The sequence below is a fragment of the Amphibalanus amphitrite genome, unplaced genomic scaffold (assembly GCF_019059575.1).
Source record: "Amphibalanus amphitrite isolate SeventyFive unplaced genomic scaffold, NRLGWU_Aamphi_draft 000518F_arrow, whole genome shotgun sequence".
NCBI classification, from domain to species: Eukaryota; Metazoa; Arthropoda; class Thecostraca; order Balanomorpha; family Balanidae; genus Amphibalanus; species Amphibalanus amphitrite.
In genome coordinates this window covers 182879-201652 of record NW_024882012.1, presented here as the reverse complement: position 1 = coordinate 201652, position 18774 = coordinate 182879, and the positions used below count along the sequence as shown (strand labels likewise).

The 18774-nt window shown below is 43.8% G+C and overlaps 1 protein-coding gene across 29 annotated transcripts in view; it reads right to left on the bottom strand.

Moving 5' to 3' along the window:
* LOC122393147 (broad-complex core protein-like) overlaps positions 1–18774 on the bottom strand; it is a 104999-nt gene that overhangs the window by 70022 nt on the left and 16203 nt on the right. The window contains exon 7 of one of the 29 annotated variants that reach the window (XM_043388871.1): positions 686–1027. The exons of 25 other annotated variants lie outside the window; for them this stretch is intronic. In XM_043388871.1, coding sequence (XP_043244806.1) covers positions 795–1027 — 233 coding nt within the window. In that variant the 3' untranslated portion in view covers positions 686–794. Of the gene's footprint in view, positions 1–685; positions 1028–2276; positions 3140–3636; positions 4330–6581; positions 7503–18774 lie in introns of those variants that run through there. 3 more of the 29 variants (XM_043388864.1, XM_043388862.1, XM_043388880.1) reach the window with 3 other exon arrangements.

Here is an 18774-nt window from a genome sequence, read left to right as displayed (position 1 = left end):
AAGTTGACCTGACCCGGACAAAAAGTATATCATTCGACGCGCCTGAGCAAGACGAACACGATGCTGCCAAAATCGGCGCTCTGCGGCCGTTTTTTGCGAAGTTATTCACCAAAAACTGAACCGTACCTTGGGGCACTTGACCTGACCTCAGAGGTCACCGGTTGACCTAGGACCTTAAAATCGGGTACCAATCTCTGCGTCTCGTAACGGCGCACACGCTCGTTTTTTCCGCGACGCGCTAGCTCCACCAGGGGCGAAACGGCGAGGGGGGGTCGTACCCGCCCCCCCCCCCCTCGGCCGGCACGTATGTAGAAAACCAATAGGTCCGGCGAGGGTTAAATAGATCAAAAGTTATAAGCGAAAAACTTTTGACATGTTTTTAGCGAAATTTTTACATTTATACCCCCCAAAACCCCTCTAAATATTGACCTAGAGCAACCAAATTTGCACAGGGGCGAGAACTCCAGGGGGCCCACCTACCTACCAAATTTGGTGTTTCTAGGTGCCATAGGAGCCAATCGCGAGGGGGAGTCGCATCGACCCCCCCCCCCTGCCAGGCCGTGTTATGAAAAATGCCCTGCCAGGGCGAGGGTTAAATTATTTCTAAAATACAGCATGACACTTACCTGTTGTGGGTATCAAAATGATTATGTCGTAGAATACGATTCACATCCCAAACAGTGGCCGTAAAAAACCATTATGTATTTCTACCAGCTATACAGTTATACAGTTACAGGAACAGCGGCACTGCAACTTACACAAGCTCAGCTCAGCTCGAAACAAATGAGTAGGCTTCACCATTTAGCTACGGCCGTTCCCTTCCCGGTCATAGAGTCCACGTCCTCTTGCTGAAGGCCATGTTGGTCTTTCAGGTGTCTCTTCAAGGAAAACATGGAACACAATACTTGCTGGCAGATGCAGCAGGTCGTTTGTCCGGTATGTTTTTTGAGGTGGTTGTTGAGGCTACTTCGACCCGAATACATGGCACCGCATATGTGACAACTTCGGGCGCCCCGATCGGAGAAGCCTGAAAAAGGTGACGAATTTAAGAGAGAACACGAATCAGAAAAAGAATGTTACCGCTAGTCGAAGGAGAAAACAGCGGTATGGCTTGGATACGATTAGTATGTGTGAAGAAGAGATTGATTTCATGTTTGTTCAAGGAAACTGGAAAATATATGTTTACAAATATAACCTTATGTTCAATGATTGCGAAATGCAAAAGGTTCCAAAATTAATTACAAAATGAATATATTTCGGACACTGTCCTTGTTCAGTTCAGAATTGCAAATTAAAAAAAAAATGATTTAATTTGCAATTCTGAACTGAAGAAGGACAGTGTCCGTCGTCCGAAATATATTCATTTTGTAATTAATTTTGGAACCTTTTGCATTTCGCAATCATTGAACATAAGGTTATATTTGTAAACATATATATGTCATAATGCTGTTCATACAAGTACTTCGCCATTTACTTGAAACTGGAAAAGTTAAAAATACAAGCGCGAACAAGAAAATTATGAGTTCATAGACACGATTGTAAGGAGCAAAACAGTTGTAGCTAGAGGGTGAACCGCTTGCTTCGCAACGCACGGAAGAGACATTTACGACCCGTGGGTGTTGAGTTGGCTATTCTGTACTGTTCACATGACTTAGAGAATGTCTCTGGCTTCTAACCTCAGAATTGAAGCGCGGGTCACCACTTTATTGCAAGTTTTGAGACAACTTATTTACACACAGGACAAGAAGCCATTCCAGCGTGTATTTTTTTATGAAGTGGGTTCTTTCAGGAATATTTTACTGCATGTTTTCAAAGTCAGTGAGAAGAGGCCGGCGCTGAGCAAGACGCGTTACGCATTATCACGAAGGAGAATGGCGCCAGGCCACGGTTCTGTTAATTATTATGTTACCTTGAGTTGACTATCGATTCATCGTCGCTGACGACTTATCGCACCCAACAAAGAGAAATACTTCCATTTATTACAGGAAAGATGCGATGTTAAGTAAATTCACCTACAAGCTTTGTTTTGTGCTACACCTACAACCTACGAAAGATGTGGACAACAAACACCAATTTATGCTGGCTATGTGTGCTTCTAACGGGCCCTGTTCGTTCAGAGATTGTTAGCTGGCAAAATCTACAACCAATAAAAGCATCAGAACTACATCTCATTGTAATTACTTGATGTTGTGGCAGAATATACCAGCCTGTTGAGACTCCACAAGCGACCCGACAAGTATCACGGCATAATCTGTTTTCAAAAACAAGTTCGTCGGGGTAGTACAGATGTCTTTATTAGAAATGATAGCGGCGAGGACGAGGGCGGAAAGTAGTCCTAGAAAACTTAGAGTAACATCAGTAAAAGCACTGTGTAGATGTTGCTTTGCAGGTAAAATAAGCGAGCCTTGGCTGTTCAAGTGACAAATTATTTGACAAAGTAATCTGCGCTTACAACACGGCTAACGGAATGACTGAGGCTAAGCAAAATTGTGAGCTATATACATGAACTGAGAATCGTGGAAATCGCAACATTCATCCATACGCTATCAAATTAGGTGCCAAATACCCCGAACAGACCGTTTCAAAACTCTGTTACCACCGAAGAATAATCACAAGACCATACGTGATGCATTAGACGCATGATTTTTCAATACTACCTATACAAGCACCCTAAACAGACAATCGATGATGGCCACCCAACCTTCGCATCATCGACGAACACCATTGTTCGTGGTGCAAAGTAAAGCTCAACACCTCATGCCTACACCCACATAACTACACCCAAAAATCATTCCTACGTCCTCACTCTCTAGAAGCCCTGTCAACGCTCATGCATCGACTTCACTTCAACCTGTCACTTCCAGCTTACATACAATCAAAGCATGCCTACATCCTCACTCCCTTGAGGTAACAACACCTCCTCCTCCCTCTCCTGGTTGCGTTCTTGTCATAGCAGCCGCAGCATCTCTATCTAGCTTATGTTGTAAGACCAAGTGCCTCCTGAGAGCGAAAACCGTAGAGAGTGTATGTTGGCAGAGTTGACAGGTGGTTTGGCCCAGATGCACCTTCATGTGTTTCTTCAAGGTGCGTCGAGTGTGATAGGAGTAGCCGCAGACTGGACAGACGAGTATTTGGCGACCTGTGAATAAGATAGCGAGTGAGAGCCATAGTGGTAATAATGATGATGATAATGAGGATGATAAGGATGACGTTGATGACGATGATTATGATGGGAAGGCCTGTCTTTGAGGACCCAAGAACAAAAAGGTGAGTGATAGTGATTTTCGACCCACCTGTCACGATGTCCTCTGCTGAATTCCCATGAATGGCTCTTGAAGTGCAAATGAGACTAGCCTCTATGAGACCAAGGTCAGCGTTGAATATTTCAACAATGTCTGGTGCTCTGAACAGCGGTGAACCGATTACCGTTCTCCCATTTGTTACTAGCAGTTGATGGTGCTCACGTGTCTACGTTAAACGTACCCACAAGGTAGTGTGGTTGGCCAGCTGTCCGTGTTCCTATTAACACCGTTCGAAGCGTTCCCCGGCCTCCACACAGCCAAGCCACGCCAAGCCGCACAAAAACACCAACTACAATGCGTGTGAATTTATACAAACCGCCATCCAAAAGCAGGGTTTGATTGACACAAGGTGGCGTTTATTTACAACTCTCCACTCTTTCAAAATTAATGAGCCGTTGTTCGCAACACACAAATCAACAGATAAAACGATCAAGCGATTGTCCAGACAAGTTTCTCAGCAATTGAAATCGAAGATACAAATAACTGAATGACATCCGTGGCATCTTTGCAGCAACTGAAACGCTTGTGCAAAGGTCATTGCCACCCAAGATCTCTAGGAACAAAACTCAGCTTCTTCCTTGAACCATCAAGATATCTCTAAACAAGAACAAGACTCAACATGAGTCTTGATCCTTCACGATCTTACGGCTACAGCAACTCTCAGACATTTAAGCTTCCTCATCGCCTCAACACTTCTATAAAACCTCGAGTGGCTCTCATCACCTGAGCGCTCTCCAAACCCTCCCACCATATCTCCCCGACCAGCAACCTCACGCCATTTCATTTCCTCCACCATCCCCGGCCCCTCTATACATCGTAGTTGTCTTCGTGCCCGTCATAGCATCAACCGTCTCTTGATCGAGGTGATGCACATCCCTCATGTGCCTTCTTAACGCAAACATCATAGAGAAGCTCTGCTGGCAAACCGGGCACGTAGTTCTCCCGGCATGTTTCTGCATGTGCTTGGTGAGGCTGGACGGCCAGCCATAGCAGGAGCCACAGATGTGACATTTATACAGCCGTTTACCTGTGGGATGATACGGCGAGAATAAGAGGAGAATGAAAGAATGAGAAAAGGGAGCTTTTTGTTGTTTATTGGGGCTTTAGGGAGACCCGACTACTATGGTCATTTTGCGGCCATGAAAAACGGAGTGCGGTGAAGTTGAGGTTTACGGGAGGGATAAAAGGGGCCAACGCGCGAGAAAACAATAACGGTGATGATACGACGACGACAATGGTGGTCAAAGATGAAGATAACGATGATAAATGGGAACGACGGACGTGACAATAGTAAATTGAAACGACCCCCAACAGTAAGAGATAGGCAGACCTTGACTAACCGCAGCTCAGATGAGGACACTGGATAAAGCACGGATCAGAGCCAGTGTGATATAAAAGCCACCAGTTAGATAACCACACCAGTGTCAGAAGTGTGCTGTAACACTGTGTGATCCTTTGAAGTATGTGCACACAGAGATTGTGAGAAACCCGATGTATCTGGTGTGATTTAAATTGCTAGGTCAGTGTGAAAGCTTTTCCCACGATACAGCATGACACTTAGTGTTGTGTATCACAATGACTTTCTCGTCGTAGCAAACGCCCTACGTCCTAAAGACTGGCTACGAAAAACGAGCGTGTATTTTTAACAGCTATACAGCCGCAGGAACAGTAGCATTGCAACTAATAAATGCATGTGCTCAGCTTGAATGCAGCCGAGCCATGAGACCAGAGCTCGGCACCTCGCGCATACTCGAGTAAAGCATGTCAATCGGCAGCTGAGCACGTCGACAAAACAGCAAACACGCTTCATCGTTTAACTACATCAGACAAATGATATAAAAAAAAAAACAAGACACGGAGACCGTCCAATCCCTGAGGGCACAAAGCTAGCTGATACATCTCCCAGTCACCTCAAATATGGGAGGTCCACCTCCACACCACAGAAAACGACCTGATACACTTTATAGCGGTACCATAAGGTGTACCAGCCTCTGGTACACCTAATTGGTGTACCAGACACACCTTATTGGTGTACCGGCTACTCTGGTACACCAAGTAGCTACATACCACTCGTTACGCTTCATAGCGATCCCAACTCAGTTATAAACCGGCCGGTACACTTGTTACCGATGATACCTCACTTAGTTAGTTTCAAATCAGTTCGTGAGCCACAAAACAACCTCACATAACTGCAAGTCAGTCGACACGCTTCACGCAGCACCAGCGAACACAGCTCAGTCTACACACCTACAATCAGTATCAGTTGGACTACCTGCAAGGCACTCAATACCTAAACCACACGCAGATGGTAAACCAGTGCAATTTATAGTAATACCACTTCGTACCATTACAACCCTGCACAACACCTCAGATCAGTCTACCAATCATCCACCAAGCCTGGTAGAACTCCGTATCCAGTTAGCACCAATCTGTAGCCACCCCGTATAGCCTCTGTTGGACATACACGAAGAAAAAAAAACACCGGCTGGCATATGACCGGGGTTACATGAGCAGAAAAAACATGTATTACAAACGTCAAACGGACTACAATGATGAGTAAATAAGAAAACCCGTTCCTGATACGCATTTCCTTGCGCATGTAACCCCGGTAACTGGCTCAGACCGGTTCGGTTCCTTCCTCCCCGACAGGCGACGTCCTTGTCTATCTCACAGGTCAACTGATTCGGTGACTCTCAAACTTAGCACACCTTCCTCCATGGTCGGAATTGACGACACCGCCGCGGTGTGTATAGATACTTTCAAGAGCGATTGTACAGTGAACCCCTCACACCTCTCCACCGCCCATACCACTATCACTCTCAGCTCCCCACACCGGTCGAACTCCCTTCAAACTCTCATCAATCGCCGCTGAATCCATGTCATGCATCTTCTTCATATGCCTCCTCCTCGCAGATGTCATCGAGAAGATTTGTTTGCACACGGGGCAGACGGTACCTCCTGTGTGCATCTTCATGTGTTTCTGGAGTGTGCCATGGGAGGAGTAGCCCGCCCCACAGATGGAGCAGAAGACCGACTGACGAGCAAAACCTGTGAAAAGAGACGATTAGGGGGTGAGCGAGAGCTGAGATAAAGATGAGGAAGGGAAGGATGAATCATTTGAAAAGTGGTAAAGGAGAAAGCATCAGATTTAGTGGTGTGAGGTGCGGCGGCAGGTAAAATAAAAATGATGATGATGACGATGATGACGGTTAGTACTTACAGAGTAACATGATTGTCCGACGAGGGCCGCACCCGTACAACTTCTTAAATTAAAGAAAGTGAGGAGGATACTCATTATATATTTCCAAATAATAAATTCCTGACCTTATACTAATCGTCGAAAACCTAAAACAATTGCTTCCACACAAAAAAAAAAACGATGTACAGAGCAATGAAACGGGTTCATTACAACCAGTTAACGGCTATTTAGAACATAAACCTACCAAGCCAACAACTTTACAACAGCACGAAGTCACGTCGCAGGCGCAAAGTGCGAAATCACCTGTGGTCGACAAATCACATGAGTGTGATCGCTTGGAAGATACCTAACATCTTTTCCTTCTAAAAGCCTGTCTTTCTAAAAACAAAACAAAAATCATCATAGAGCACAAATGCCTAAGACATCAAGACGTCATGCCACCGTACTGCTCAGGACAACTCAAACTTATTCTAAATACCCAGCATGTCTTTCGTAGGTAATCGTTGATGGAACTGAGGCTAACCATACAAGATCGAGGCGTATGGGCCGCACACAAGGACATGAGGGCACGCCCCAGCTAAGCTATCCACCCACAAAGGGAGATCGGTAACAGCCAGTCACCATCACTCGCGAGCTCAACTGCTGTCTTCAACCACGGTAGTTGCAGTTGTAGACACTACAACTACGGTTGTACATCTACAACCAGCCTACAACTCTGTCAGGTGACCTCGCAGGGAATCGGACCCTAGCCCTCCCACACTCCACCCGTGCGCCCCAACCAACAACGCCACTCTACTTCTCTCTGGTCATCTCAAACACAGCATTCTTATCCATCCGATGCAAATCCATCATGTGTCTTCTGAGGTTGAACATGCTGGAGAAAATCTGGCTGCATACAGGACACATGGTCAAGCCCGAATGCACCTTCATATGCTTGCCGAGGCTGTTTTGGATGGCGTATGAAGCTCCACAGATATGACATCGGTGAGGCCTTAGCACATCTGTGAAATGAGACAAGAAAAAGATGTAAGGACATGGGGACAGCAACGGTGGAACAGTGGGAAGGGGCGTTCGTGTGGTATATTCCTATTATGTAGATTTGACACTTGCTCTGAAGAGCAGAGCTTTTGCGGATGGGCAAGGGAAAATGATGATAATTACGGTAGTGGCAGGGGCGATGGCGATGATAATGATGGCGATGAAATGATAGAGCTCGTGAGCACCATAATCACTATGATAATAACAACGCTGTAGAATAAGTGCAACATGGAGCTGACGTGTGGGTCTCGCGTATTCTTTCCGCGAAAACATATGCGCACTCCGACATAGAGATAAACACCAAAGTCTATTTATTTTCAATTCAACACTACTTGACATTAAGTAACTTGAAAACGCCCTATTTTGCCCTAGAAAAGGGGCAAACAGCCAAAACAATGAAACGATTTACAAAGTAAATTCTTTTCTGAAGGAATCGAGAAAACCACATCCTAAGTGATATGGGAAATGTAAAACAACAATCACCTACACCATAAACAAAGCCCATAGTGCCTAAAAGGTATAATCTTGTAAATGAGTAGAAGAGCAGCGCACAACAGGCGATCGTTTGATACATATAACGCCAAACTCACGATGAAACTGCCTTTTCAGCATCTGACAAAGAAATCAAGCTCCCTTTCGACATCACATGCTCAGAGTCACGAACGTACTTACAACGAACCCAGTCTACCTAGACATCATACACACACTCTTTCCGGTAGTTCGACTCCTCTTGATCGTCGCACACAGGCTGTCAAGCGCTGTCTAACTCCAGTCTAACATCGTGTCTGTTCCGCATGAGCCTTCGCAGGTCGGACATGGTTGAGAAAGTCTGACAGCACATCAGGACTTGAACTCCAATCCGGCCCCCGGTCAACAGACATGGTAGCCCAAATCTAGTCGGATATGAAAATTATTCTAAATCCATAGACTTTAATGCTAAATTGACTATAATTGAGAAGGTTTTATGAAGATACATGACCAGATACAGAAAAAAGCGAGATGCTATCTTGTAGATTAAATCGTCTACTATCTGCGACTTTTGAAGTGGTTTTCGATCTGAGGTACAGAAATCGTGTTCCCAAGAGACTGAAAGTAGCCATGCTTTACATTAGACCCAATGGCAAAAATTCGGAATCTGACGAAATTGGCCATTTTTACGTCTGATTTATTAAAATTCTGGACAGGATATATAAAAACCCGAGATGCTATCAGGTGGGAAATTTCATTATCTATTACCGCCTTTTGAAGTGTTTTTCGATCTGAGACCGGCAAATCGTGTTCCCAAGAGACTGAAAGTAGCCCTGTTCTACAGCAAGACAATGGCAGAATTCTAATATTTGATGGAAGATATCTTAGGTGATAATAACCTTACTACTAATTGCAATGCTTCATTGGAAAGCTCAACACTGGCACTATCATCGGTCTTTGCATTGCTATTTCACAGAACAACAAGAAATAACGTTTTGAAGCCTTTGCATATTGACTTACTTTTCATCGACGGGCTCGATCCCCATCACCACCAACAATTTTCCGGGAAGTCAGGATTTTGCAGATATTTAAGCAGAATTGCAGAGCTGTGTTAATACTACGGCACTTAAATACACATTTTAAGAAAACTGCTTTCTTTCTTAGCATGAGTTAGTTCTCAGAAACAGCAACATGTCGATATAATGAGGAAAAACAAGTGCAAATGATCACGCAAGAGAGTATCCTTAGCTCCCTAGCAACCACCTAGCAACGTAAGACAAAATAGTAAACAACTCCTGTTGATGTGAGGTACTCATCCTTGGAAGCACACTAGACGGTCACCATACTGGGCTTCATACTGAATTTTGCATACCAGAATGGATGTTTCCAACTAAAATTATTTTTTCACGAAATTTATCTTTGTTGCCCTACTATTTTTCGTAAAACCGAGATATACAAACTTCATGATATCAAAAATAATATTGTGATAATAAAAACCGCCATATAAAACAAAATAATTGCTGAGATCATGCCTACTAAACTTGGTCCTACCCCCTAATTCAATATACCCTGCTCCAATCACTCAAATTCGTGGCCAGACGCCCAAACCAAGTGAGCTACCATTTAGTAAACCGCTTGCGCACTTAGACATTCTGAGCTACACTTAGTCCGCTTAGGGTGACATACATCCCTTCATATGTAGGGCATTGTTGAGAAAGTCTGACACCACAGAGCGGGTAATGAACCCAGATCCCTCTACTCCGTATCCAAGCCCCCTCGCCAACGGAGGTACTCAAGGTCCCCTTCTCCACAGCATACGCTCTCAGCTACCCTCAGTCGTCTTGGCCAGCTCATACGCCGTCTATCGATCAGGCTCATGTAAAAAATCCCTTATTGTGTCTGCGTATGTTGGAGAAAGTCTAGCAGCGAATGGGAGCAATCGTACCCCACTCCGCCACTCAGCACTCTAAGCAACTGCTCTCAAACGCACTGAGCAAACGAAATCCTCTTGGCCAACTCAAACGCACTGTCCTCTTAGTCCTACTAAGAGCTAAGAGGACTAACTACCCTTAGTCCTCTTAGCCAGCTTAAATGCACTGAGCTACCTTAAGTCCTCTTGGCCAGTTCGTACGCAGTTTCTTTATCCAGCTCATGCACCATCCGCATGTGCCTTCGCAGATTTGACATGATTGAGAAGGTCTGCTGGCACAGCGGGCACGTTGTCTCCCCTGAATGGTACTTCATGTGTTTCTTGAGGGTTTGTAGCGAAGAGTAACGCGATTGGCAGATGAAGCATTCGTGGAACCTCGGCTGCCGGCCTGTGAAATAGAGAAAATGAGGGAAATATGAGTGGTGGGGTGAGAGAAGAAGCAACATGGGCTAGTCAAGCAATGATAGCTGGGATATACAGACATGGGACACACACATACGAGTAAATGCCAGCAGAGTGAATAGCAGCAGATTATATACAAACTGACTACCACACTCACGGTAATGAAAAATACATTCGTAATCCATATTTATTGGTCATGTATCACATGAAGTGCTATAGGAGGGGGGGGGGGAAGCAAGAGGGAAAAAGCAAGGCCAGAAGAACGGGGGTTCGATGGCGGGGGAGGGGAGAGAAACGTTTCTTTATTAAATCCACCGGCTCTGTAAGGACAACGGGGGATTTGAAACAGAAGTCTTGATGAATAAAGGAACAACAAATATGTGAATAGCACCAAAGAACAAAATATTTTGCATCCCAAAAACAGAGCGACCTTCCTTAAGATCTGTCAAGATCTGTCATATCTTCGTTCACTTCATCCTAAAACGCGACGAAACGCAAGAACACGCCGAGTACCATACTTGGGCATTTCGTGTTCAACGAAAACCTCAATAATGAAGTAAGACCGACGCTTAAAGATGACGCAAAAAAAAACTTTCGACGGCGCTTTCCCGAGTGGCGTGCGACTTGCTTTCAAAAAGTCCATTTATATATCAGAGGGCTTCAAAGTAACAATGATTCACAGCCCGGACACAAACATATTCAATTATTTAATCACAATGTTGAAGGTGAGCTATGGCTAGTTTGAGCATTATTATGAATATTATGATGTTAGAAAATGACCTTATGCTCATGATTCAATAAAATGATAGTGAAATAATTCAAAAAGTATTATGATATATTTCGACTTGCGTCGTCTTCCTTATCCTTCCTATCCTGGGACCGCGGAAGGCGACGCAAGTCGAAATATATCATAATACTTTTCGGACTTATTTCACCATCATTTCATTGTATCATGAGCATAAGGTCATTTTCTTACATCATATTAATCAAAACGTACCGTTTATCATACTTGGATCGAACAGGCAATAGGTATAACATCAACACCTAACTCCCAATCAAGCAGGTTATCCAATATCAATGCAACACTACAAAACGACCCAATCATAATCCAAGACATTGGAATAAAAAAAAATATCATCGATCAAGCCAGAATAAAAATAGCACATAACATAATAGCATCGTCTCTTTCCTTCTCCGTAACATCCAGCACGTGAAGGTCAGGAAGGCTGAATGCAGTAACCATTAATCCACATCCCGTAGGGGAGGGGGGGGGGGCGAAACGGCCCCCTGTCCCAGGGGCGCGGGAACTACTTTCCGACTGGGGGGGCACACCATAATAGAGACTAACCTAGGGTACCCCCAAATCTAGTTTTCTCACCGGTTCTAGGCCACTTATTTTTCACCCCTCGGCTTTTTCAACAAAAAAAGAAAACATTTGCAAAAAAAGTGTGGTATTCCGTCTCAAAGCTGTGGGGGCACCGCCCCCACGGCCCCAGAGTTGGGGGGGGGGGGCAAGCTGCCCCCACTGCCCCCCCGGCTCCCGCGCCTATGCCCTGTCCTTTTCCGTAGATATCTCCTTAACGGCTGCAGATACCACCACCAAACTTTCAGAAACACTCCGGGCATCAAGTTTACATATTGCGACTTATAAATTTTCTAGAGGCTTTGATATGTTGGCCACAAATGAGGTCATGTTCTGCCATTTTCGACAAAAAAAAAGTTTCGCGAGAAGAGATGTCAGGCGTATCACTTTGAAGACAAAGAAAAATGTTTTTGACAATTGACAGGGTTATAAATTTGCTATCTCGAGTTCTTTAGATATTTTATTTTGACCCCAAAAATCAAGTGATTCTTTTATATAATAGCCCAAAAATCCCATGTTTTTTTTTCGTTTTTCGAAAAAAAACGGAATACATATGATAGCACCAACCGTGTTCTATCCACATACTCAACTCAGAGCGATACTCTTTTTTTGGCTAAGCTATAGCGTGAAACCTTTCAAAAATGATAACGTCAAATTTTCAAACTCAATTTTTGGCAATTCTAGACCACGTAGCGCAAAACAAAGACCACAGTTAGACTCCCCGTGACGAGCTGCATCGAATCGATACCTATTTTAGGCAAAATATCAACTTTGAAATAAGTCCTAATTTGACCTGACCTTGGCTTGACCTTCACCAGAACATAACCGTAACTGACCCTGACCCCAAAGGTTGCTGACCCACATAAGCATTTGTTATGTAAAATGGACCACAAAACATGTATCACACGACATTTTCGTACTGTGACCCTCAGTGACCTGACCCCTACCTGGTATCAATGACCTCAAATAGCAAAATATGTGTTTGACGAACAATTCTCCATCGATGATTTTTAAATAACTTACCAATTTACTCGATAACACATTTCTTGAAATGCCTGTAAACGGTGAAAATGCGACCTTTGAGCTGACCTGTGACGTCATCGATGGGACCGAGGTCAATGAAATTTTGTCACAAGGTAGTTCCGCGGTGGGGCTATCGAGCGCCGTTTAAAGCTTGAAAACGGCCGGTAAATTTCCGAGATCTTAGGGGGGCCGAAACACCCCCCCCCCTCTACGGGTGGTAGGGTCCGCCCTACGGGGCGCGGGTTAAAAGTAAAACACCCGTATAGCATTTCCAGCATTGAAGAAAGGAAAGAGGACTTGTTATTGTTATCATTTATCCTTACAGAAGAAAGAAAAAACAGGGCAGCATCCACCCGTGTTAGTGCAATCGAAACATATTTCACCAATTGTACTTACCTTCTCGAGACGTGCGTGCATCAAAACTCTTGTCATAAAAAAATGGGAAAAGTCATTGGATGGTTAGTATCTATATTACTATTTGAGGAGGGTGCGTCTGTCCGTTACCGAGGTCCCGACTTGGTGGTGCTTTGCGTGGACTACAGGCCAGACCGTTGCACCTAGCCCGGTGAAATTTGCACAACTTATAGATCAAGGATGCGCGACGTGCCTTTGAGGGGTCTTAGCTCGATCGGATTGGTAGTGAGCGCGTGGCGCGTGCCCAAAAAGTGCAAATTCGCGTCATAGACTTTACATGTATAAATCGGCGTGCGAAATCGGGCGAAAACGGCTAATTTTGGCCGACACGGCTCCGGTCCCGGTGCAATATCTTGGTGACTAGGGATCCGACCGGCACGGGGAAAACAGCATCGTGTAGATAATTGAACGGGCTATCGAATGGTGTGCGGTGCAGGGAATGGCACGCGCCACGTACCCCTGAGGATACTTTTATTGAAAAAATTGCGGGTTTTGACGGATTTTGGGATTAATTTTATTTTTAGTTGACCGTTAAACGGAGCGAGTTGGAACAACGCCTGTTGGCAAGAGACATGTACCGCCTCTCATGGGAAAATTGTGAAAAGCTGATTGATCCAAATCAAGGTGGTACAAATCAAGGGAGAAAATAGTGTTTGTCAATTTTGTGCCACTTCATTAATCACACGGGTTTTCCTCAATGATCTGATATCTCTGGCAATTAAAAATGGCACCGTTGGAAAGAGCATTCAATTCTGTCCAAGGCTCAGTCTTCATTTTTGCATTATGAATAACAGTATTCTTAAAAATGCAAATGTTCCAAACCATTACATTGTCATTTTCAGCGAAATGCATCGATGGCCCTAAAAGACTTCACGCCAGTTTTCGAATCATTCTTAAGTAGAACGCATGATAATACGACACGGGCACCTCGATGCGATGTATCTTTTTTGTTTTATTACAAAATGCTTGGCCGTCAAAAAGCAATCGAACGAAATGGATGCCAACCAAATCGACACAGACCAACCCAATACCCACGGGTCAAAAATAACCCTTCTTCGCGTTGCGGAGCACGCGGGTAACCCTAGTGTACCGCTAAGACAGCATGAAATGAGTGCTATAAACGAAAGCATAAAAAGAGAATCGTGATTAATGAAACTGCCGGGCCGTCAGTTAAAGGGAAATTGAAATCTGAGAACAATTATGAACCACTAAAAACCAATAGGAATGTACAGGGTGATCGAAAAAAAGTGTCACCCCTAATTTAAAAGCCATATAACTCGCGATTGGTTGGTCGTACGACTTTGCGCCAATCAGCATTGGAAAGAGCATACAATTTCCTTTCGAATGGATGTAAATATGCATGGCTTATGCCGCAAACGAAGATGTAGCTATTCAAAAAGTATGTTAAGGACGCAATTTGGCGTGTTCAAAAGTTTGGTCAAGGCCCTAAAACATCAGGTTGGACGAAGTTTCCTACCAACAAGGTACTAGAATTTGTCGTGATATTTCGTCCTTGCAGTTGTTTCTTTACAAATATAGAGCAAACATGCATGTTTTCTAATAGTATGAAAATTTGAAAGGAAATAATAAGTCACTTTACATTTGATTCACAAAAAGCCATTTCGAAATCAAATTCAGTGCAGTTTTGACCAAACTCTAGTCGACTTATCCAGTATCTACTTAATTTTCCAGATGCGTGGTTCAGACAAACACGTTGCTATGGGCGGTTGCTAAGGACGCTATCTCGTATTTGCAGATAGTTTTGTTGTTATGGTTGTTATGAAATAGGGTAAAACAAGCTCTTTGGACATTTTCCTGTATTTCGGGGCTCATCTAATTTATCTAGCTTTGGCATAATATTTTTACTTTATCATATCATGGTTCCAGACACAGGTGGTTAATTTCAGCGCGTAAAGAAATAAGAATAAAGACTTATTATGTTATACAGAATGCAAGTCGCCAGTCCCTGGTGGTAAAGTGAATGATACACAGAAATATCTGTTTTTATCCTGGTAGAAGCATCCTTGTGACATAAGTGTGATCGATCATAAATTGTCTGAGAATCAGAAGTTTAGCTATAAGTCAAGAACCACGAAACCAGGTCAGCTTATAGCTGGTGGAAGAGCCGCCACTCAGAAGCTTTCAGAAAACCGTGAACGGTTGAGACAGCCGACAGGTTGAGAAATCAAGAGACCTGAGGCGCCAGAGAACCAGAGAATGCCTGAGAACTTTAACCCGCGCCCCACTGGGGTCTGCGTATAACACGCCCTACTGGGGGGGGGGGGGCTATTCATAGCCCCCCTCCTAACTCCGAAACTACTGGGCTGATCGTCAAAATTCAAACGGCGTCTGATAGCCCCGGAAAAACTGTCGAGCGAAACCTAATTTCATTGACCTCGAGGTCACCGATGACGTCACAGGTCAGGTCAAAGTAAAAATTATTAGCATTTTGGCTTGTTCACATTTTGGGCTCTGGCCGCCGTCTTACAGGTCAGATCAGGCTCATTTTTGGTCCACAAACTCGTGAACAGATGCTCTAGATACCCTGAGGGTACCAAACTTGTACTTTTATTTTCAGGTCAAGGTCAGGTCATCACAGGTCACGAAAATATTATATCATGCGTCGGTCACGTGACACATGTTTTATGGTCCATTTAGGCCAAAGATTTCGAATTTGATGTCGTCTGTGTCATTCGAGGTCATTTTGAGTCGAATTTAGCTTAGGTTAGGTCACTTTCAGGTCAAAAAAGGTCAAATTTTGAAGTTATAATTTTTCAACAGAAAAGGTGTATATTGGATGCAGTTTGAGCTCAGGAACACGATGGTGCTATTTATATTGGCGTACGATATCAAATACGTCGTGAAAAAATTTATTTGAAAAATTAATAATTGTGAATTTTTTGCAATAATGCGTATAACTTGGCCATTTTTGAAGATATTTAGCTAAAACTTGCTAGAGTTAGTCATAATAACGCGTTCTATCACATATATTCCGATTTTTTTGAAAAGTCAAAAACTTTTTGAAAACAATGTAAAAATGTGAATTTTGAATTTTATTATATATAAAATTTTCAAAATTTTTAAAATTTCGAAAATTTTATATATAATAAAATTCAAAATCCGAGATAGCAGTGTGATAGCGCAGTCCATTCTGAGTCCTCTCATGCAAAGAAATTGGATCTAGCTTAAAAACTGAGCCCTTGGGAGCGATTGCCGTGGTTCAATGTTTTGCGTCGAAATCGGCCGAACATGACGTCACTCTGACGTCATTTCCGGCCGACCTATGGTAGCTACGTAGCTCAAATTTTGACACAAGGTGTCAAATTGATGCAGCCGAAGGTTCTGAAAGTTTGGCGTCGATACGTCAAGCGGTTTGGAAGTTATTGCAGAAAAACGGGAGGGGGTTATGAATAGCCCCCCCCCCCCCAGTGGGGCGCGGGTTAAGGAACCGCTGGCTACCAAATCTTGACTAGAAACCAGAAGCCATGAAATGACCATTTCACGATCTAAGATGCAGATTTTAGCGCCTGAAAATCGTGTGAACACACTTGACATTCCAACAGCAGCTTATTTCGGTCTCGTTATAAGTCCAGGGCTGCGCAGTCGATGGATTTTCGGTGACTCTGACTCCGACTCCGACTCCGGCTTCCAAAAACCAACTTCGACTCCGACTGCGGGCATACATTACCTATCGACTCCAGCTGACTCTATTTCCGACTTCGACTCCGTAACCCTGCCAGGTCTGCGGAGTCGATTGATTTTCGGTGACTCCGACTGACTCCGGCTCTGGTTTCCAAAGTCGACTCCGACTCCGACCCCGGTCAGAACTGTGGTTACAAATAACATGTCTGTGAATAAAAGCAGTTTCGGGTGCAGCCACCCCCTTTTGCTTTTCACACTCAAAAGCTCGTCCAAAACAGGAAGATGAACAGGAACTCAGCTTAAACATCGGTCTGGGAAAGGTCACCGAACGTAATATTTTTCCGCAAACAGACGAAGACCACGAATTTGAGCAATGACATGTCGATTAAGACTCTGAATGCGGGCAAAACTGTCGACGCCGATCGACTCCGACTCCGACTCCGCAGACCGAAACTTTATTCAACGGATTTCCATGAGACTTTACGCCGGCAAAATGCAGATAAACGTGCTCCTCTCGTCAATACGCGTGAAATAAACTTTGAATTGGCCACAAAAAGTCATTTCGACAATTTTACCTCATTTCCAGGTCATGTCCTGACCGGAAAATGCCGTAATGCATATCAGTCGATCTGTATCGTTGGGCTGAACACATCTAATGTATTTTTGTTGCTGTTTAATCAAGAATCATATCTCTGTCAAAGGTTACGGTAAAACAAAAAAACTGCTGGAGACCATTCTTGACCTGAAATGACCTTAGGGACATAAAGAGGGGTCACGGGTGCAATGCTGCGCCTCTTGGGGCACCATATGCGATGAGATCGATGCGTGGCGACTGGCGCACACCTCGCTGTTTCTGCCTTTGAACAATGTTTGTCTGCTTTATCTGCTAAAAACACAATAAACACATTATCGAGCGTAGAAGCATGACTCTTTTGTTACGTACAAGCTTTGTTCAGTTTGTCTGTAAGCACCATCAAATATTGCAAGCTTCAAGGGGTCAGTGCCCTGGGGCTGTGACGTCACGCTGGGGATCGTGACGTCAGCCGTGGGGTTGCCAGTCTAGTATGAACTAGACTTCGACCCCCCTGAGTTTGGTTGTGCAAATTTGTACTTTTGACAGAGTTTTTGATCTGACAGCTCACGTGACAGCTCACGTGAGCATTTTTATTAACTGTTCCATGGTTACCGCTGCATAAAATTGATAATCCGGTAGTGCAGGTTGTCGCAATGTTTCGCTAGTTATCGCCGAATTTGTGAATAATGGGGCCGCATGTTTGCAAGGAAGATCTGATAAGGTCTTCCTTGTCTAAGGTCAGCTGAGAAACGAGTCTAAGGTCAGCTGAGAAACAGTCTGCAGTGAACAACATACACTCCGTGTAATGTGTAAGGTGTGTGTCATGTTGAGTTACGATCAGACTTGTAAACGACTCAAATTTTTTTTGAGTCGATTCTTTGTTTGAGTCTGGAAATTTGAATCGATTCATCAAACGACTCATGATGTTAAATTTAATTGATTCGAATCAACTCATGACTCATCAAGCTCCTCGATAAAATGATTCGAATCAACTCATGACTCGAGCAACTAGCCAACGGAATGATTCGAATCAACTCATGACTCACATTTTGATGAATCGATTCAAATCAACTCATGACTCACACGACATTTTTATTGAACTTATTTCATTCAACCCATGACTCACTATAGGCATTTGTTGATTATTTGACTCAAAGCTATGATAAGATAAAATGAATATGCCGCATACCACAATTGTATTAAGCAGCATAGTAGCCTTGACCAAAGATTCAAGCAGCTACCTAGTAGGACTAGGTACGTAGGTACCTACCTTACACCTACCTATCTTCAACACTCAACAGTCAACAGTGCAATATCAGATAAATTTGTAAGTAACTCTGAGAGACAATTATAATATAAGTGAGGACTAAGGAGTAGCATAGTAACCTATCTCTTATTATTACCTAGAAAGTCTTTTTA